The sequence below is a fragment of the Syngnathus typhle genome, linkage group LG21, assembly GCF_033458585.1.
Source record: "Syngnathus typhle isolate RoL2023-S1 ecotype Sweden linkage group LG21, RoL_Styp_1.0, whole genome shotgun sequence".
NCBI lineage: Eukaryota > Metazoa > Chordata > Actinopteri > Syngnathiformes > Syngnathidae > Syngnathus > Syngnathus typhle.
The window spans coordinates 518127-541022 of NC_083758.1; the positions used below are offsets into that span (position 1 = coordinate 518127).

General features: G+C 42.7%; 1 protein-coding gene across 3 annotated transcripts in view; it reads right to left on the bottom strand.

Annotated features, from left to right (window-relative positions):
* Positions 1-10127: 10127 nt before the first annotated feature.
* The window catches only part of ipo8 (importin 8), a 43943-nt gene continuing 31174 nt past the window's right edge, over positions 10128-22896 (bottom strand). For 2 of the 3 annotated variants that reach the window (XM_061269186.1, XM_061269187.1), the window contains 4 exons: positions 20365-20570; positions 12505-12723; positions 12287-12416; positions 10128-11720 (listed from right to left, as the gene is read on the bottom strand). In XM_061269186.1, the coding sequence (XP_061125170.1) occupies position 11720; positions 12287-12416; positions 12505-12723; positions 20365-20570 (556 nt within the window). In that variant the 3' untranslated portion in view covers positions 10128-11719. Of the gene's footprint in view, positions 11721-12286; positions 12417-12504; positions 12724-20364; positions 20571-22896 lie in introns of those variants that run through there. The other variant, XM_061269188.1, reaches the window with a different exon arrangement.

The following is a 22896-nucleotide window of genomic DNA, read 5'->3' on the forward strand; positions in this document are numbered from 1 at the left end:
TGAGTCGCAGCAGCATACTGTGGTCTTATTTAAACAGTCAAACTCAATCATTTGGTTGGAGTTTGGCTCAAGGTTTCTCTCACTTTCTCAGGAGGAAGTACTAAAATTCATTTTTGTCTAAGTTGAACTGGAGACAAAATTACTGATGACATCATCAAGAAGGAGCATGTACAAGTTAAAAAGCACTGGGCATTTTTTTGTTTTTGTTATGGCGCCGCTCTGAGTGGCAGCCCCCTAGCAGTGTTCTCTCTTTTTTCTTTTTTTCCTTCTTTTCTCCTTTTTCTTTCTTTCTATTTGTCCATTTGGCGACGCTGGTGCCTTCTACCGCACCTCGGCGTGTGCAGATCGCCTTTGATCGGATATTTTTTTTCCCTGGGTCCGGGATGGCTGCGCACATCGGTCGGGACCGGCGTGACCGGCGTGACTCTACGACGGCTTCCTGCTCAACTGGCCGGTGCTGACCGGGTCCCTCGCCTTGGCCTCGCAGCCGCGACCCCTGTGGAGAGTCCGCTCCCTTGTGCTCGTCGGAACCAACGTCCTTCGCTGTGCCAGCCCCATGATGACCATCTCCATGTGCCCCGAATGGGAGCCCAGGACGCTGCTCACACGTTTGCCTCTTTTGTGATGTTTTAGCGATTCACGACCACGGTCCATTGGGCGGCGTTGAACTTGGCTGCCCTTGACACCTGTTTATGGACCCCGTGGAGGCTATTTTGTGTGTTTTGGGGTGTTCTTTGTTGGGGGGGGGGGGTCTGCTTGGCTGCTGTTACTTTTTTTCCTTTATCTTGTTGCTTTGCTTTGATGGCTTTTAACTTTGTGGCGCCGTTGTGTGGCAGCCTTATACGTAAGAGCCTATTGAGTTGCGCTCATGCCATCTGTGCCATCTGTGTGTCTTTTATATACCCGCTCTGTGGTATGAATACTGCTGGGGCCTGAATTTCCCCACTCCTGGGGCTCAATAAATGTTCAATCAATCAATCAATCAATCAATCAGATCAGATCAGACCCTGCGTCACACAACGTGTTTGTATGAACCTTAGAGAGCCAGTCGGTATCGAAAATTGATTTGATTTGTTTATTTCTGCAAGTAAAACACAACTATTACTACGTGCTTGTACAAAAACACTTGCGCCTGGCTTATGTCATAAGTTACAGTAAATGGGTCACATTGTAGCAAAGCTGCAACTCTGGGTGACAAAACGTGCCCTCAAGGCACACTTCCTCATACACCCATCAGCTGACCATAACTAGCCAATCGCGAGCGAGCAGAGTTTAGGCAGCTGCAAATGGGGTAGATAAATATAAATGTAAAGATATGATTGAAAAAAAATTAACTTGAATATGTGAACTAACTTAGAATTTAATTACTGTGGAATCTAATTTTGCACAAGTTCTTTATTTATTTATTTATTTTTAATTTATTAATTAACCTTAAATGAACAAGCTAACAAAGATTGTTGCTTGGGGTAGTGTTTGTTGCATTGATTGATTGAACATTTATTGATCCCGGGGGTGGGGAAATTCAGGGGCAACTAAAGCCAATGTTTAGCAGCATTTTGGTTGTATTACTCTTTTTTTTACATCAAATGTGCAAAAATCTACCTGAAATCAAAAGTTGACTCCACATTATTGGCTAATATGTGTCAACGCAAAATTCACTAATAAACGTACTAAAACTAAACTAAGAATAAGTTGAGACAAAACAGTATACTATCTGGTTGACTTTGTTTACACAGAAAAGGAATACCGTTTTTTTCCGTGTATAATGCGCGAAATTTAACTACCGTGTATAGTGCGCCCCCATGTATAATACGCACCCTAAAAATGGCATGCTGATGCTGGAAAAAAGCCTGTACCCATGTATAATACGCACCCAATTTCTATGAATTTCTTTTTTTTTTTTTTTTTAAAGTCCTAATGATCGTCACACACGCAGGGAGGCAATGGGTCCCATTTTTATAGTCTTTGGATGTACCACAATGTACCCGACACAAATCCGAAACATTTGTTGCGGCTCCGAGTCACGACGAGGGGCAAGTTTTGGTTTCCAAGGGTGTTTTCATTCCTCTTCAACTTCTCTCCCATACAGAGCCGCCTTTTTCACGTCCGCACGCCTTTTTCACATGTCCGCACTGATCGCGGTGGTGCCTTTATGGCCAGTCGGAGAAATCAACGCCAACAAAAAAAATTACATCCAGCCTAGTTAAGACCATACCAAAGACTATAAAAATGGGACCCATTGCTTCCCTGCGTGTGTGACGATCATTGGGACTTAGAAATAAATAAATAAAAAAAATTGGGTGCGTATTATACATGGGTACAGGCTTGTTTCCAGTATCAACATGCCATTTTTAGGGTGCGTATTATACATGGGGGCGCATTATACACGGGAACAAACGGTAAGTTGTGTCTTGACTAGAGGGAAGTGTGATGGGTTCAGGAGCAGGAAATGTTCTTGTAACGAGAATGTGGCCCATGTGTCACTGTGGGCCTCACGGCACAGTAGTACACTGCAGAGTGCTCAAGTGATGCATCTTCGATGTGCAGATGAACTCGCTCTTTGTCGCTTTCCACGCTCACCGACATTCCTGGCATGGCACTTAATGGCCTGCCGTTTCCCAAGAGGGAAAGCAGGAAGTGTGGCGCTTGTCCAGGAAGTTGTTTGTACCAGAATAAATAATCACTAGATGACTGTCTGGTGTAGATGTATGACACTGTGACTTGGCTGCCTTTTGTTGCAAACACTTCACTCGTGACCGCCACCAGATCATCACCGCTAGTGCCTGAAGGATGAGCCAAAATAAATTTCAGCATTCACTTACAAGATGGGCGACTCTTGAGTTCGCCAAGCAGCACTCACCTGCCACAGTGATGACAAGCAGCGTCCAAGCAGACAGCAACATACTGAATGAATTTCTCTCTCCCTCTTCTGCATTCAAGATGTTAACTCACTTGTGATTGAAGTTCCTTCCTGAGCCAACGTCAGTTGAAGCAAACAATGGGGCCACAGAAGGTGGGCGTGGCCAATGAGGTTGTAGGTTTGTGTCACAGTGTGCGTTGCTAAGGGTGCTCCTGTGGCCGACCAGATCTTCTCAGGGGGTGGGACAAGCGTGACGGTGGAAAACAATAGCATCTTCTTATATCATGGAGCTTGTAGCTTTTATAGGCCATCACATGGACAAGGAGAAGGACATCCAGTCAACATAAAGTCAACGGGACGGGTAACGGTGCCACAGTGATGACGCCTACAGTTAATGTGAAACTAGATTGAGTTTTGCAACTGGTAATTGGGAAAATGAAGCTGGAACTGATTGCTACAATGATGATCAGATGATACTTTATTATTTTTGTGTGGGTGCATGAAGATTAAAGGGATTTTTTTGTATAGCGCTTTTCCACCTTCGGGGCACTCGAAGAGAATTAACACTTGACTTGTCATCAGCATCTGGAGGCTCAATGTCTTGTTCAAGGACGCTTCAGCCAAGGGCACGGGGGCTCAGGATCAAGCCCACAACCTTAGGCCTCAAAATCTATCGCTCTACCACCTGAGTTGTCTCGTCCCATAAGAGTTCTTGTTTTTTTTCAGGTTGCAGCTCCTCTTGAGGTTTTTGTTGAAGAGGCAACTGATGTGTAGCAGGAAACTGGAAATTAGTTTTCGGAAGAGGAACCAGAGTGACTGTGCAGGCTCGTAAGTTCTGTTTTTCTGCTACAATATAAACACCGCAAAACAAACCGTGGTACGAAGTCAAAAACATGGGATGAAAAACAGAAAATAGATTTTCTCTGTCCATTTTTTTAAACTGCTGAGCATGTATTACAAACTGGACTAAAGTTATGCGAACAAAATGATATCATTCATGTGAGAGGTTCTTATAAGATTCTTCAAACATCTCAAGAGTTTTTTGGTAAGGAAACAACTAATGTGCGATAGGAAATTACAATAAGTTACTTTTCGGAAGTGGGACCAGAGTAACTGTGGAGACCCGTAAGTGAAGAAAACATTTTTTAAAGAAGACACTTTGTTGTATCGTTTAATTAAAAGCGGAAACAGAAAGTTAGCCGGACCATAATTCTTTTTATCCTCACGTTGAGTACGAATTTGTTGATTTTCGGTCTGTGGTACTGCATTGAGTGCACATTTTTTAAATAACACATTAGCTCAAATGATCATTAATAACATTATTGCAAAGGTGCTTGACATTAACTTTTTTGCTCACCAGCCACGGTGACTAGAAGTTTAATGACAAAATGTTGCTTTAGCGGAAGTGTTTGAGCTACCCTTCTACAAAATGGAGGTGGGCAATCTGACGGCATGTCTCGCCGCCGGCTTCAACCGACAAGGTGGGAAAAGGAGACATGTTCAAGGAGACGAGACATCTAGACTCCCAGAAATTACAAAAACGGGTAGAACGGGTATTTGTAGAAGAAATAGAAGAACGTTTGCTAACTATTAGCTTGTTTGAGCATTGTGTTAGCTTGTTTGCTCAATGTACTGCACTTTGTATGCAGCAATGGTTGTGTTTAGTTGATGACTGCTGAATGAAAGAATGTGCTCGGTTTTGTTTTAGGGAAGGAATTTAAGCCGTCCTTCTACAAAATGGAGGCGCGCAATCTGAGGGCATGTCTTGCCACCGGCTTCAGCCGACACAACGCCATGGCAAAGGCGGGAAAAGGACACATGTTCGAGGAGTCTCATCCCGTGCGAATATCAGACGATTCGCTGTATAACCAGTTGGCGCTGCTATCCCATAACGACACGTGCGAGGAAGGTGAGGAACTGGGATAAGGCCTCTTGTAAACGTAATGGAGTCACCACGTCATGTCACTTTCCGTTTTGCCCTCACAGGTGACAGCGGACCAGGGCGGTGCCCGGATGCGTTGGGTCCAGGTTGGTATTGAACATGCGAGACGCGTAGACTGTCGACCCAAGTAAAATGTGCATTGTGTTTCCAGACAAGACGGTGAATCTCCTCTCCATTGCTGTCCTCGCCCTACGCCTTGTTTTCGTCAAGACGCTCGCCATCAACGGTGTCATGACACTGCGCCTGTGCTTTGGCGCGCTGGAGTAGCCATGCCACCAGCTTCCTCCCGTTTGAAGGTGTTGCTTTTCTACATAAGCTATAAAATGTGTCATAAAATCAACAATAAATAAATCAAATGAATGTGTAGAAAAGACTGCAGCTATATTGTTGTATTGATGATAGTGTTGCGCTATCAAACTAACAAACTTTCAATGTGAGTTGGGGGGGGGGGGCTGCGTGCATGTTGTTCCACAGGAAGCGGTTGCCATGGCATCTGTGACAGCAGTTATGGTTTCTGTCTCAAAAGCGTACTGGGACAGGATGTTTGTTGTGGGGAGGATATGGAGGTCTGGTTCTTATGGTTTTATTGTTGTTTAAGATTGTTGTTGTTGATTTGTGTTGTTTGAGTGGAAATACTTTACCAACTAGAGTATTTCAATGACATCAAGCTCTCACAAGGGGCTATACCAGGGGTGGGCAAACTTTTTGACTTGCGGGCCGAATTGGGTTCTAAATTTTGACCGGGGGGTCGAACCAGGAGCAGATGGATGCAGTGTTTGTGTGAAGTAATATAAATGACATGTAAAGGTCATTGCATAAAAGGTTTTTACTTTTAGTAGATACTAAAGCATGGATGTTAAAAAAAGCTTTTTGAAAACAAATGCATTTATTAACAGCATTAAAAAAATATTTCAGTGATTCTTATTAAATACGAAACCGTTATGATGAATAACATTTTCCATCACTTCAGCGCCTGCAGGTCAGATTTATGAAATATGTTTATCTAATGAGGCAAAATCACATCCAACGGCAAACATTCTGACCAAATACATCATCTTGAAGAATCAGTGAAAGAATACATCTAAATAAAGTAATAAAGAAATCAATAGTATTGTTGGTTTCCCTTTTTTGCTAGTGCATCATAGTCTGGAGTCAAATTTGTTGCAGTAATTCTTAGGATAGAGCCGAGGTGTCGGTCCGTTAACCTAGATCTGTGACGGGCTTTGTTGACGTTCATGTGGCTGAACGTCTTCTCACACACGTAGGTCGAGCCAAATTGTCCACTGTTTCTTAACATTCGGCTCTCAGTGTCCACCTTTCTTTTCTTCGGGCCACTCATTTTAATGGAAGGATTCCAGGGGAAGGTTTGTGGGTGGCATTAGTGTAAAACTATCTGAAAACTCAGCGCGCGAATTGGGCCACTCATTTTAATAGAAGGATTCCAGGGGAATGTTTGTGGGTTGCATTGGCTTAAAACTGTATCTGAAAACTCAGCGCGCGAATTACGAGAATATTGACGTCACAGCTAGAGATGCACCGATCCGATATCTGGATCGGATATCGGCCCCGATATCAACAAAATAGATGGATCGGGTATCGGAAAATGCAGCCGATCTGCGAGCCGATATTTTCCTTAATCTATTAGGACGCGGGCTACGTCATACGTCAGCAGCACGTGTGCCGCACGCCACGAGAGTTTTCTAAACAAACGCAAACATGGAGCGAACGTTCGCTTCTCTTCCCCGGGTTGCTAAGCGGACGTCAAACCCTGCGCGTTCGCTTCTCTTCCGAATGGGGGGGGGGGGGGCTAATCGGATGTCAAACGCTGCGTGTTCGCTTCTCTTCCGGGGGGGTGTTAATGGGACGTTAAACGCTTTGTGTGCCGGGCTCCATCTAGTGTGGAAACTGAGCTCAAGCTTCTTGTGCGGGCCATATTCAATTATGTTTTCAGAATTTGCTGCGGGCCAATAAAAACTGGACAGTTAGTTTGGACACCCCTAATTTAGAGCAAAGAACTGTGTAGTCTACCTGATGCCATTGCCTTTGGTCTTTTCTGTTCCACATGTAGAGTTATGTAGCTTGTTAAGTCAACCATAATATCGGATCGGTATCGGGTATCGACCGATACGCAAAGTCACGGCATCGGTATTGGTATCGAAACTGAAAAAGTCGGATCGGTGCATCTCTAGTCACAGCCTAAACTCGAAATTCGGCACTGATAGATGAAATTACTACGTACTACTGAGTACGCAAACGCACTTGTGAGTGTGCAGCGAGCTTTTTGACACGGCTCCCGGGACTAAATGCGCGGGCGGGCGCTTCCCCATCTACTGGGGAAACATAGTAATTGCAGGGAAAATGACCCCAAAAAAATTAATACAATTTATTCGGGTTTGTTGGGCCGGATGTGGCCCGCGGGCCGTAGTTTGCCCATGTCTGGGCTAGACACACATGGACGTAACTGGACGGTAGTATTCCTGTGAAGAAAAAAAACAACAACACTGCCAAACTAAAACTATTGGCAGGGGTGGATGGATGACCCTCATCAAGCCCTCTTTGATGTAAATGCACGAAATGGATGAGGAGATTTGAGACATTTCTCACGGCGGCTGCCATAACGGATAAAACAAGAAAAAGGGCTCTGCTTCTGTACTACACTGGGGAACAAGTGCAGGATATCTTTGAGACTGTTTGTGATTTCGATAAGGCAGTACAACTACTCAAAGAATATTTTAACATTTTCGAATAACATTTAGACAATCGAAACAAAACCCAGGTGAAACTGTTGATGCTTTTCACACCAGACTGAGCTTCAACCACTGCAAATGTCTGAACTCCCACAGGGGCCTTGAGAAGATGTTGCAGTGGACTTCTGTGGCCCCTTTCCTTCAGGTGACTCATAGATGAATATTCAAGATTTCCCTTTGTGGAGATTATGCCTTCCACATCGGCATGCAAACTCATCCCTGTCATGGACAAAATCTTTTCAACTGTGGGAATTCCAAAAGTGGTGAAAAAAGATAATGGGCCCCCATTCTCAAGCAAGGACTTTTCAGACTTTGCAAAGTACCTTGAGTTCCACCACAGAAAGATCACCCCCTACTGGCCACAGGACAACGCTGCAGTTGAAAGATTCAACAGGACTCTAACCAAAGCGATAAACACGGCTACGCTGGAAGGCAAGCCGTGGAAACAAGAGCTATACAAGTTCCTCAGGAACTACAGTGCAACACCTCATCATACCACCAACCAGCCTCCGGCTGAGGTGTTCGATGGTCGCCCCATAAATATAAAACTACCATCCATCTCTCATCCTCCCAGTGATGATCTCCGTCGGACAGATGGATTGAAGAAAGACAAAATGAAGAATTATGCAGACGAAAGGAGGAACGCATCACACTCTGTACTCAAGGAGGGTGATGTTGTCCTAATACAACAGAGGAAAACAGGGAAACTTGTGACACCGTTCAACCCAAACCCCTACAAAGTCATCACAGTGAAAGGAACAATGGTCACTGCACAGAGACATGAACACAAACTCACAAGACATAGATCACGCTTCAAACTCCTGAAACACAAACCGGAAGTCCCATTCACAACTGGAGACCATGATAACTGTGATGACGACAGTGTTAATGGACAAGCCGGTGACGTTAACCCTGAAGCCAGGAGGCGACGCCCTGTGAGGGTAAACAGACGACCTCTTCAAAGACTTATCACTGAAATATAGCAAAGGTTACATAGAGTGATGAAACACTGACAAGTTCTCGCCACCGTTATGTTTGTTATTGACACAAGAGTAATGTGTGTTCAATACTGCTCAGAGATGTTAAGCCTAGTTATTTGTTAAAATATTTGTATATCTGATTTTGAATTAATAATACAGTACGGAATCACAATTTTATATGACTGTATTTTGGAAGCCACTTTATTTCTATTAATGTACATTCTGTCAGGGTAAGTAAAGCTAAAACTAAGGAAGGACATTTCATTTACATTTCATTAAGTACCGCCGTCACCTAGAGTCACTGTGCAAAAAGCTCACCACACGCGTCAGACACCTGCAAAGATTGGCTGGTTCAACCTGGGGAGCTGACGGTAAGACACTCCAACAGCCACTCTAGCCTTGGTCCATTCTGCCGCCGAGTACTGCATACCTGCTTGGTGTTGTAGTTCTCACACTTGTTTAATAGCCAGGCCATTAAGCACAACACCAACAGGAAAACGTTTCTGCTCAACCATGCACAAATGGGGTTTTGCGCCTACTGCGCCATGCGAGTGTGGCACAGAGGAACAGACTGCAGACCATCTTGCCCCATCTACCGCCATCCTGGCGGGGCAAATGGTCTGACCTCCATAGATGACGCTCTGGTCAGCTGGCTGTCTGACACTTGCCACCAAATATAACAGCTGCACCTTCAAAGAACCACATCCTCCATTCGAAGAAGAAGAGTGGAAACATTGGTTGAAGGGAAAAATAAAACATCAAATTTGCTTTGTGAAACACTTGTATTTTTATAGTACTCTAGATAAAACTGTTGGTTTAAATAAAGGGGTTTAAGAAATGGCAAGTCAGTGTAATTTCAGCCCAATGTAGAACAGAGACTGCTATCTACAGGTAATAGCAACGACTGGTTCATGATGCAAATTTGAAGCTTCATTTTTCATCACTACTTGAGGGAGCTGAGATCCCCTTTCTAGTAGTAACAGAACAAAATAATCACAGAATCCGTCAAGCACCTAAATCCCTGTCAGGCTGGTAGAGTCTTGTCTCGAGGGCGCTTTACTTTCTCTGTCATTTCGCCCGGGCTCCTGTCATGTTCAGCCATCATGTTCTCCCCTGCACACATGATCCCTCTCCAGAGAAGGCAACACCCCAAGACAATCCTCCAAGTGCACAGGTATCAAACTCAAGGCCTGGGGGCCAGATACGGACTGCCACGTCATTTTCTGTGGCCCGTGAAGACAAATTGTGCATCAATTTCATGTATCATTTTATCTTTTTAAAATATTTGAACATTTTTTACTAGCTTAATTTGAAAACGAGTTATTTGTCAGTTTGTTTTGGAGCTTGTTCTGAGCTTGTATATAAAATGATACATTTATTTGGGTAGACAGTCATAATGGCCCTCCGAAGTAAACTATGCCTACAATGCGACTCGGGAAAAAAAAAAAAAAAAAAAAGAGTTTGACACATCCGTCCTAGTGGGATGTCGAGTGGGTCTTTAGGGGAAGATAAAACCCCCTCGTTTTTATTCACGTTGTCATTATAGACTGCCAACCATTTAAACAATTCAAAATGGAAACAAAACCAAAACCAAGCTGTGAGATGTTATGATTTTTATGATTCTCAAAATCGTTTCAGTAAAACATTTCAGGACATAAAACAAGGAAATCCAAGCCAAGCTTTTTTTTCTTCTTTGTGACACAATTGTTGGATTGTAGACAGTATATCAAAAGTAAATGACAATTGAGCTTGTTCTAAACCCAGCACCTGGACCAAAAAATGTATAGCTCGAACTCCATCTGATGAAATTCTTTGCTACGACAGTGAATTAGAGATTATATTACACATATTACACAAAACACATACCGTTTTGGCCCGAATACAAGACAATGTTTTTTGCATTGAAATAAGACTAAGAAGTGGGGGTCGTCTTATATTCGGGGTCTAGGCATTATACCTATTTTCACTTGTGCGCAGCGGTAAGTTAAACGTTGCTGGTATCGACTGAGTATCTTGCTGTGATCGTGCGCGTGTTTGACACAAAATGAGTACATACATTTTATTGTTACTACTATCCACTGTTGTGCCGTTTGTCCGATCGCGGTTTGCTTCGTGTGCGCCGTTTGATTGACAGCTCCGGCGCGCTCCTTTAAGTTTACCTCGCATCGTACAAGTAGCTGTTACGCAGCGGGACGGCGACTAACGGTCGGCAGCAAATGTATTTTGTTGTCTCGATCGATGACTTATGTTTGGTGTGTTGCCGAGAGTATTTAATTTATGGTTATTTATTTTATGTTTTTTGGCAATAATTCAGTAAAGCAATCAAAACTGAACCACGTCTTCCCTCCTGTGTTCTGACCGACACCCGGTGGCATAACCATCCGAGCCAACCCCCGATACAGTCCTCAGGCTTCCCAACAATAGCGGTAGCAATTTGCATTATTTTATTGCAATGTTTTTCCTTATTCAGATTTGTTTCAAGACTTCACTTTGAAGGGTAATGCAGTTATTGCAATGTTGTTGTTTTATCACAGTAGATTGGTTTATTTAAAAGTTAAAGTTAAAGTCCCAATGATCGTCACACACACATCTGGGTGTTGTGAAATTTGTCCTCTGCATTTAACCCATCCCCGTGTGATTTTGATCCATCCCCTGGGGGAGAGGGGAGCAGTGAGCAGCAGTTTCAAAAACCAGAAGCCAGACATTTACAAATGCGATTGCACTTTAGTTTACATATTTAAATGTTCAGATATTAAGATGTGATAGACAGTTTTTGCATGATTTGAATGAGGCAAAATAACAAGCTTTTTCTCTCGAATATATTGTTATAATTATTTGTTTCAGATGTAATTATTTTCTGTATAAAAATTAAATTTGGTGTTCAAAATGTCTTTTTTCAAACTTGAGTCATGAAAAAGAGGGAGTCGTCTTAGAATCGGGGTCGTCTTATATTCGGGCCAATATGGTATGTTTTTTCTTAGAGAACCACTAACAGGCACACGTTGCAGTTTACTAACAGTAAGAATTTTACCACTACTTTTTATGTCAAGAAATTTAAAAACAGTCTGCCGTAGTGGATACTATAGTAGGGACTATAAGAATTGCACAATGTCTCAAATGGGGGGGGGGTCAAAGTTCCAATTCATTTAGTCAGTTCATATAATATCTTCTTTAGAATCCTCATTGGCACTCTAAAATTGGAAAAAAAATACATTTAGCTGCAGAAAACAAACAAAAAATGACAACAGTTACTTCTCAAGTGCCATTCTATACTTGAATGTTGAGGCGCACCAATTAATCGACAACTAATAGATAATTGAAATTAATTGATAATTATTTGTGATAATTGATCAATCATTTTGAAAACTAATACTGTCCAAATCCTCCAATATTCAGCCTCATGACAATCAATATCGTGTTGGATTAAAACATTTTTAATACATTTACAAACGTCTCGTTAAACTTTGGAAAGCAAGGATCCATGATTTAGCAACTTTTGTGTTGTGTTACTGACCAAATCAGTAAATGAATTGTGAATCTTATGAAAAAAAATCATGTTGGTGCATTTTTTTGCACCGTCAATTTAAAAAAAATGTTTTGTTTTGGATAATTTGTAAATGAAAACATTGAACTAAATATCTGATTCATTGATCGATTATTAAAATAGTGGTTGCAGCCCTCGTTGAATGTATTCGCTCCTGCGTGCATTAAAGGTGATTTAATTTTGCGAAGCTTGGCTCATCATGTTGTTCCTTACCACTGGCCTTTGGATGCGGTACTCCTCCTCTGCTGTGAGATGCTGTAAATCTCCTGGAGCTGTGTTTTCTGGTCATCACTGAGGGGTGCAGTCAAACACTGGTACCAAGCCATATCTGTATTCTGGATTCCTAACAGAATGCCGACACAGTATAGGTAACATTTTGAAATATTAGCTGCAAGTTAAAAAAAATATTCAGCTAAAAAGACTTGACTTACTTAGCAGGGAAGATGCAAAGAACAGATATTCATCTTCTCCATTGTCATAGTCAAGCGGTGTGCTGTATTCTTCGAGAGGCGTTCCTTCGAAGCAATCATCATCATCCCAGTAGTCATCTTCATCATTACTCTCGTCTCCTAGGCCCATTGGCACACTAGACTCCAGCGGCATCATACTGCATTTTTCATTCACTTCATCCTCATCACTGGGAATCTCCTCTGCACATAAAGAACATAAAGACATGTGATATGAAACTGATTAGCCAGCGAGCGATTCATCTTAATTGGAACGTTGACATTGATGCAGATTTTGTCCAATTGCTTCCTTATCGTTAAGTTAAGAACTTGCGGTTCTTTTGATGGTGTCCTGAGTTCCAGTGTGACCTCCTGGTTCATCCAATCGCCGTGCTCTTGGGATAGGGCTGTCACTATTGAATATTTTTTAGAATCGATTACCGTTTTTTTTCCGTGTATAATGCGCCCCCATGTATAATACGCACCCTAAAAATGGCATCGGATCATTGCATGTGTTACTGTCTGTTTGGTTTCTGTTCCTGTCTTTGGTAATGTCACCCTGTCTTTTTGTTCCACGACTTTGTCGGTCAGTCCTGTTGTTGGTTTTGTTGTACCATGATTTTCTTAAAAAAAAAAATAATAATAAAAATAAAAAAATTAAAAAAAAAATAAAACACTTTGTCGGTCAGTCCTGTTGTTGGTTTTGTTTTCTTAAAAAAAATTAAATAATAAAAATAAAAAAATATATAAAATAAAAAAAAATAAAACATTAAAAAATTTTGTACCTATGTATAATGCGCACCCCAGATTTTAGGACAATAAATTAGTTAAATTTTGCGCATTATACACGGAAAAAAACGGTATTTGGAACATCCCACATGTGATCAGGCTAATTGGGTACCATGATTGCATTTAAAAGGAGCCTCCCCAAACATGCTCAGTCATTCACAAGCAAGGACGGGGCGAGGTTCACCAATTAGTCCAAAACTCTGTGACAAAATAGTTGAACAGTTTAAGAACAACATTTCTCAAAGCAAAATTGCAAGGAATTTAGGGTTTTCAACATCTACAGTCCATAATATGATCAAAAGGTTCAGAGAATCTGGTGAAATCATTACACGTAAGCGTCATGGCCGGAAACCAAGACTGAATGACCGTAACCTTTGATCCCTCAGACCCTCACTGCCTTAAAAACCGACATGGGTGTGTAAAGGATATCACCAAATGGGCTCAGGAAAACCACTGTCAGTAAATACAGTTCATCACTACATCAGTAAGTGCGGGTTAAAACTCTACCATGCAAAGCAAAAGCCGAACAACATCCAGAACATTGTTCTAGGTGATCTCAACAGGGCGAACCTCGCACACGAACTCCCCAGATACAGACAGCACGTAACGTGTCCCACCAGAGGGGCACAGACTCTGGACCACTGCTACACCGTGATCAAGGATGCATACCACTCTGCGGCTCGTGCAGCTTTAGGACTATCGGACCACTGTCTAATTCATCTGATCCCGGCCTACAGGCAGAAACTAAAAACTTCTAAGCCTGTGGTGAGGACTGTGAGGAAGTGGACAGTGGAGTCAAGGCAGGACCTCCAAGCCTGCTTTGACTGCACCGATTGGGGAGCTTTCGAAGCTGCAACTTCAGACTTGCATGAACTCACTGACACTGTCACATCATACATCAGTTTTTGTGAGGATCTGTGTGTGCAGACTAAGACCTTCTGCACGTACAACAACGACAAACCTTGGTTTACACCGAACCTCAGGAGGCTGCGCAAAGTCAAGGAGGAGGCCTACAGGAGTGGCGACCGCGAGCTGTTCAGGCAGACCAGAAACGCGCTGAACCAAGAGGTCAGGAAAGCCAGGAGGTGTTACGGGGAGAACCTGAAGAGACACCTCTCTGCCAATCCTGATCCCTCAACGGTGTGGAAAGGTCTGCAGAGCATCACGGGCTACAAGAAACGAACCACCCGTCCTTTAGAGAGCCCAAGACTTGCTAACCAGCTAAACAAGTTCTACTGCAGGTTTGATCGGTCCTCCCACACAACGGGACCTCCTGCAACACAATCTACATACTCACCTCTCCCCACAACTGCTCTCTCCACACCTCTATCATCGTTGTCACCCACTCACTCTCTTGCAGAGGCCGCGCCCGCACTCCAGGTCCGCGAGGAGGAAGTGCGCCAGATGTTCCGGAGACAAAAGACCAGGAAGGCACCGGGCCCAGACGGCGTGTCACCTTCCTGCTTGAAAGTCTGCGCTGAGCAGCTGGCGCCCACCTTTGCACGGATCTTCAACCGTTCTCTGGAGCTGTGTGAGGTGCCCTCGTGCTTCAAGAGCTCCACCATCGTTCCAGTAGCCAAGAAGCCCGCCATCACAGGTCTGAATGACTATAGACCCGTCGCACTGACATCTGTGGTCATGAAATCGTTCGAGAGGCTAGTGCTGAACCACCTGAAGGAGGTCACGGGCCCCCTGCTTGACCCCCTCCAGTTTGCCTACCGGGCAAACAGGTCAGTGGATGATGCGGTCAACATGGGACTGCACTACATCCTGCACCACCTGGACACCCCAGGAACGTACGCCAGGATCCTGTTCGTGGACTTCAGCTCGGCGTTCAACACCATCGCCCCTGACATCCTCCAACAGAAGCTCATCCAGCTTGCGGTGCCTGCCTCCACCTGTCAGTGGATCACCAGCTTCCTGACCAACAGGAGACAGCGTGTGAGGCTGGGGGGCATCACATCTGACACCCGGACCACCAACACTGGAGCCCCTCAGGGGTGCGTCCTCTCCCCACTGCTCTTCTCCCTCTACACCAATGATTTCTCCTCAGGTGACTCTCGTGTGAAGCTCCTGAAGTATGCAGACGACACCACTCTCATCGGACTGATCCAGGACGGTGATGAGACTGCGTACAGACAGGAGGTGGAGCGGCTGGTCCACTGGTGCAGTCAAAACCATCTGGAGCTGAACCCGCTCAAGACCGTGGAGATGACAGTGGATTTCAGGCGAGACCCTTCACCACTTTTACCCCTCACTATCCGCAGTAATACTATTCTTTCCACAGACACCTTCAAGTTCCTGGGAACCACAATCTCTCGGGACCTGAAATGGACCGGCCACATAGACTCTGTCCGGAAGAAGGCCCAGCAGAGGCTGTACTTCCTGAGACAGCTCAAGAAGTTCAACCTGCCGCGAGAGCTTCTGAAGACCTTCTACACTGCCATCATCCAGTCTGTCCTCTGCACCTCCATCACTGTCTGGTTTGGATCGGCCTCCAAACAAGACAAGCACAGACTACAACGGACAATCAGAACTGCAGAAAAGATCATTGGAATCAACCTCCCATCTATCCAAGACTTGTACCTGTCCAGGACCAGGAATCGGGCAAGGAACATCTCTACAGACCCTTCTCACCCGGGTTGCAGTCTGTTTGAACTACTCCCCTCCGGACGGCGTTATAGAGCTCGGTACGCCAAAACCAGCAGACACAGAGACAGCTTCTTCCCCCAGGCTGTTGCTCTGATGAACTCACACCACTCATAGAGTCTCAGAGACATTACTGTGCAATAACATCCTGCTCCTCACACCTTCTTGAATTTGTCTACACTGTTTTTGCATTATTCACATGTCCTGAATGTTGTTAGTCACCTAAATGTTGAACAGAGGGTGTGTTTCTACCGAAGTCAAATTCCTTGTTTGGCACGCTCAAACATGGCGAATAAAAAAAACTCTTGAACTCTTGAACTCTCTTGAAACGCCGCCGGGTTCTCTGGGCCCGAGCTCATGTAAAATGGACTGATGCACAATGGAAAAGTGTTTTGTGGTCTTGTCCCCAAAAATTGTGGTTTTGATGAGTCCGCTTTTCTAATTATTTTTGGAAACACTAGACGTCGTGTCCTCCGGACCAAAGAGGAAGCGGACCATCCGGACTGTTATCAACGCAAGTTCAAAAGCTGGCATCTGTGATGGTATGGGGGTGCATTAGTTCCCATGGCATGGGTGACTTACATTTCTGTGAAGGCAACATAAATGCTGAAAAGTACACATATGCTGCCGTCCAAGCGAAGTCGTTTTCATGGAGGCCGCTGCTTATTTCAGCAAGATAATGCCAAGCCACATTCTGCACGTGTTACAACAGCGTGGCTTCAAAGTAAGAGTCCAGGTTCTCCCCTGGCCCGCTTGCAGTCCAGACCTGTCTCCCATTGAAAATGTGTGGCGCATTTTGAAGCGTAAAATACGACAGGGAAGACCCCGGTCCGTTGAAGAACTGAAGCGGTTCATCAAGCAAGAATGGGAAAGAATTCCACACGAGAAGCTAAGAGAATGAGTCTCCTCTCTTCCAAAATGTTTGAGTGTTATTAAAAGAAAAGGTGATGTAACGAAGTGGTAAACATACCCTTTCCCAACTTCTACTGCACGCTCCCGCACCACCAGACTCACCAACAGCTTCATACTCCAGGCTGTTAGGATCCTGAACTCTCTCCCCCTTTCTGCGTAGCGTCCTGTACTTTGCGCTATGCTTACTGTCTGCTGTATGCACACTGGCTCAGTTTTGCTCCTCTTATTTATTGTGTTATTTGTTTATTATTTATTCATCACTCATTATTTATTTATTATTTATTGTTTGCGCCTTCTTGTTTTTATTTTGTGTCGTCTACTTGTGTGTCTATCGTGTGCCGTGTCTCGTCACCGTGGCATAGAGGAAACGGAATTTCGGTTTCTTTGTGTGTCTATGAAGGGATTGACAATAAAGCAGACTTTGATCTTTGACTTTGATCTTTTGTGTTACAGCCATGAAATTCTAAGTTAATTATTATTTGAAAAATAAAATAAAGTTTATGAGTGAGCATTAAATATGTTGTCTTTGTAGTGGATTCAATTGAATATAGGTTGAAAAGGATTTTCAAATCATTGTATTTTGTTTTTATTTAGATTTTACACAATTTCCCAACTTCAACCCAATCCGGTTTGTAAAACGTACTGAACCATTTTCGCAGAGCGCTGTGTACATTATGGATCAACAAACTCATCAATTGATCCATATATAAGGCACTCTGCATTATAAGACGCACTGTGTTTTTTTGAGAATATTTTAAGTTTTTAAGTGTGCCTAATTGTGCGGAAAATACGGTACCTCTATTTCTTGTTTATTTGGTATTGTTTAGTGATGAATACAAGCAAACAATTATCACGCACGAGGCATTAACGTGTACTCAAGCTTTTTGAAATTCAGTTACTGGTGCGGTTATTGTTTTCTGTCGTAAAAGCAGACAGTTGCAAATGTTCTTGCTTTGATTAAACACAAAAGATAATCAGTTTGTTTTTTATGACAAAGGTTAGAGGCTAACATTCTCAGTTGAAAAAATATTCAAAATAGTTACCCTATCATTGAAATAGTAATTAATTAGATCGATTGCTTGTCGATTATTCGATTAAATTCGATAGCTCTATCTTGAAACATTCCAGGTTACATTGTATATTGTATCCTCAAAAAGGTGAAATTAAAATGAACAATTATTACAATCAAATAATAAAAATAATAATAATAATTAAAATTATTGAATTAAAATAACTTTGTGGAGTTTGCTAATTTGCTGTGGCTCAAAATTAAAAATCTAAACAGTCTTAATAATAATAATATTCAACTAAAAACGTACTACTAACCAACCCGACAGGTTAAGGACTAGTTGGAATCATCAAGATTGTGATAAAGTGTGCCAGGCAAATCCAAGTTCAAGAGCCAAATAGCAGAGTCAAAGTCCAATTTGTTGCTCTTGAGCAAACCTTGTTCAAAGTGAGAAACTGTGTTTCAAATTGTTCTGACTGCAATTCAAGATTATTTTAATTATCGATTAATCTGTCAATTATTTTGTCGATTAGGGTTTGGGTCTCAAAAGGTGGTTACAAATTAAATGTATCGTTATTAGTAGTACCGTTTTTTCCCATGTATAATGCGCAAAATTTAACTAATTTATTGTCCTAAAATCTGGGGTGTGCATTATACATGGGTACAATCTTTTTTTTAATTTTTTTTTTTTTTTTTAAGAAAATCATGGTACACCCATTTTTGAAGAAAATCTTGTCACGGATGGAGTGTGGAAAGGAGCAGGGCGACCAAGTGCAGCTTGGACCAGGGTTCATTGGAGGAACTCAAAACACAGACTTGGTAAACTAACATAACTCTCTAACAAAACCAACAACAGGACTGACCGACAAAGACGTGGAACAAAAAGACAGGGTGACATTACCAAAGACAGGAACAGAAACCTGTGTTATTGTAATACTAATTGTACTGCAATATTGTTTGTTTTTTAATCTCCATTGCGGACTGGACGTCATACGGAGGCAGTATCACTGCGCATGCGCACTATGGATCCGATGCGAATAGTCCTCTTCTCTTCTTGACTGACAATGAATGTGATAGTTTAATACAATCAGCAAAAAACAAAATGCGTACTACAGGTAATATTTTATTTCACAACACTTTGCCTTGTTCCTTTCGTCTCTGCTGTTCACGTCAAACACGCTCCATACGAACGCAATGCTCTCGTATCAGACGCTTGCGCGATCACCTGCTCGTTTGCTGTCACAATGTACCCTACACAAATCTGAAACATTTGTTGCGGCTCCGAGTCACGACGAGGGGCAAGTTTTGGTTTCCAAAGGTGTTTTTATTCCTCTTCAACTTCTCTCCCATACAGAGCCGCCTGTTTCACATGTCCGCACGTCACTTTCCTCTCTTTTCATTTGAACCTAACTGATCGCGGTGGTGCCTTTACGGGCAGTCGGAGAAATCAACGCCAACAAAAAAAATACATCCAGCATATTTAAGACCATACCAAAGACTATAAAAATGGGACCCATTGCCTCCCTGCTTGGCACTCAGCATTAAGGGTTTGAATTGGGGAGTTAGATCACCAAATGATTCCCGAGCGCGGCGCCGCTGCTGCTTACTGCTCCCCTCTCCCCCAGGGGATGGATCAAAATCACACGGGGATGGGTCAAATGCAGAGGACAAATTTCACCACACCCAGATGCGTGTGTGACGATCATTGGGACTTAAAAAAAACAAATAAATAAAAAATAATAAAAATAAAATAATAATAATAATAATAAATTGGGGTGCGTATTATACATGGGTACAGGCATTTTTCCAGCATCGACATGCCATTTTTAGGGTGCGTATTATACATGGGGGCGCATTATACATGGAAAAAAACGGTAGTAGTAGGTGTGTTACATATTGCTTCCGTTGGGCTGAAACGTCCTATGTCACAATTTGGTAAATTTAATATTTTCAGAAATCGACTATTTGTCAGTTCACACGTGTGGCCTGCCCAATGCTTGTGATGTTGATAGCTGTAAACACTCATGGAAACAGATTTTATAATTGCTCCACTATGTTACGACTCAGCAAGATTATATGACTTGACTTAAGACGTGCAAAGAATTAATTCAACTTCCTTACAATTTGGTGGTGACTTGACCTGACGCTTGATTTTAAATAAAAAATAAAAGAAAAATAACTTGAGACCTGCTCGAAACTTGACGCGAGACTTTGTCAGCATCTCTGCATATTTGCAATTAACACCCCCTCCCCCCCAATTCTATTTTGAATACAGGCAGTGGATAAGCCAGTTGTGGCCTGCGGGCTGTATTTTGCCCACGTTTGCTTCATAGTTATGATCTCCAAGACTCCAACCTACATTGCGTCATGGACCAGGTTCACATTTCGTCACATTTTGACATAGACATAGCAACAAATAAAACAACAGGATAAGTAGTGTAGAAAATTGCATTGGATACAGTTGTTGGTCAATAAATGCCACTCACCATTTTTATCTTCATCCAAAGTCCTCGTGTTTGCCAGCAGGTCAGGTTTGTTGATGTGATGGGAAGCAGAAAGGTGCTTGAGGCCCAAGAAGAGGAGCAGTACAGAAGGAAGGATTTGAGTGGCAACAGCCTCCAGAGCCGCCGGACGGCTCGGAAGCTCCATCAGCACTGTCAGGCCAATGATGCACATCTTACGGTCATGGATCCTACGAGTGAAGCAGAAGCGCTAATGGTGAACCTACTATCTCTATATATCGAAAAATATCATATCATGGAAATTCAACTTTTATTAAATACATTTTATTGTGCACTTCGAGTCTTCAGAATTGTAGAAAAGTGTAATGTATCCCTCCGGGTGATGCAGAGATACTTTTATAATGTGTTTGGGGGATATTTTTTTACTCCGTTCAATTTTATCCATTTCCTATCACGTATCTTTATCTATTACGTCAATGTCTTTGGGGCAGCAATATGCAAAATGGGTGTGGCCAAATGGTTTTGCAAATCTGCCATCCCTATTACTCGGAGAGACTTTTGTAATCCAAACAACTCAAGGATGCCAAAATGGAGAGATTGCTCACACAACTCATTACACTGTCCCCCAGCCTCAGAACCTCAAAGAAGTGCCTGGTTAAATTTAAAATTTCAGGATGAATTTCCAACATTTGTGGGCAAAGTCCTGCTTGAAATCTCTTGTCAATATAGAGAGGGATTCTCCGAAAGACCTCATTTTATTGAGTTCAGTTCCTTCAATCTATGGAAACGATGGACACAATAAAGCGATAAGCTTGAAATGACACAAAAATAATTAACTGTATTTAACTTTCATATTATTGCGTGTCTATGATGGCCTTATTTTCAGAGCATTAGCATCAGTCTTTCTGCGGATTTTAGCACTGTGCGTTCTGTTTTGACTTCTTGTAGGTGTATTTTGAGTAGTTGTATCAAATGGATAGCATCAAAGGTGCTGTATTATTCTTGGGTAACATAATGTGTTCAATGCATTTGTTAGCTTCTCGCTAACACTAGCATTAGCTTACTGCTTAACTTGACTGCAGTGCTTGTTTACAAGACGTGTTTATCAATACTGTGAGGGGATTTATTTTGTTACGTGTTTTGTATTGTTGTATGCACATGTCTTCTGCTGTTGGCAACTTTTAATCAATCAAAAAGTTTGCAAGTAAACTCTACTTCGGCTAAGAAATTACAAAAATGCCCGACCGGAAAAGGAGGCACACGTCTTGCGGCCTGAAGGGAGTGGGGTATGAAGTATCTCATTTGCATTTAAAGAGACCACACCAAAACGGCTTACTCTGAGCCGCTCCTCAGAACAGGGGTAAAAGAGGGCCCTGTGATGCTAGGACAGGGGTGGGCAAACTACGGCCCGCGGGCCACATCTGGCCCACGGGACCGTTTAATCCGGCCCGCCATTTTTTTTGGTCATTTTGCATGCAATGACTGCGTTTCCCCAGTAGATGGGGAAGCGCTCGCCTGCGCATTTACTACCGGAAGCCGTGTCAGAAAGCTCGGTGCACACTCACAAGTGCGTGTACGTACTCAGTAGTACGGACATGGCACACTCGCGCTCTATTTGTATCAGTCCCGAATTTAGAGCGTGGGCTGTGACGACAGCCTTCTTGTAATTCGCGCGCTGAGCTTTCAGATACAGTTTTACGCTAAAGCCACCTACAAACCTTCCCCTGGAATGCTTCTATTAAAATGAGTCGCCCAATGAAAAGCAAGGTGGACACAGTGCCGAGTGTTTAAAAAAGAGTGGCCAATTTGGCTCGACGTACGCGACGTGACGTTCAGCCACATGAACGTCAACATCAAGCCGTCACAGATCGAGGTAAACGGACCAACACCTCGGATCTCTCCTAAGAATTGCCACAACAAATTTTACTCCAGACTATGACGCACTAGCAAAAAAGGGAGTTTCACTGTTCCCACTGAAAATGAAGGGGAGCCTCTCAAGTTGGTTGTAAAAAAATGCATTTTGGATATAATTTGTACACATAGCAGGGATTGAAACTAGCGACCATTCTCATTTTCAAACAATGCAGGATGCTCAAGGACATTGATGCACCACCTGTTTGCGACTAATCTTAACCTGTAAAGTTCTTCAGGCTTACTTTAAGGAAGTGTTTCCCGTTTCCTCACCTCTGTTACCAGGTGAGTTAAAACTCTGCTCTGATGTTCAGATACCCCTCACCGTGTTGCCGTTTTGATTACTTTATTTGGATGTATGCTTTCACCGATTCTTCAAGATGATATATTTGGTCACAATGTTTGCCGTTTGATGTGATCTCATAAGATAAAAATCTCTCATTAATCTGACCTGCAGGCACTGATGGAGACTGTTATTCATAATAACAGTGTCATATTTTATGAGAATCACTGATACCAGTTTTTTAGTGATTTTTTTTTTTTTTAATGCTGTTAATAAATGCATTTGTTTTCAAAAAACTTGTTTGGAATATCTATGCTTTATTACCTATACTAAAGGCCAAAATCTTTCATGCAATGACCTTT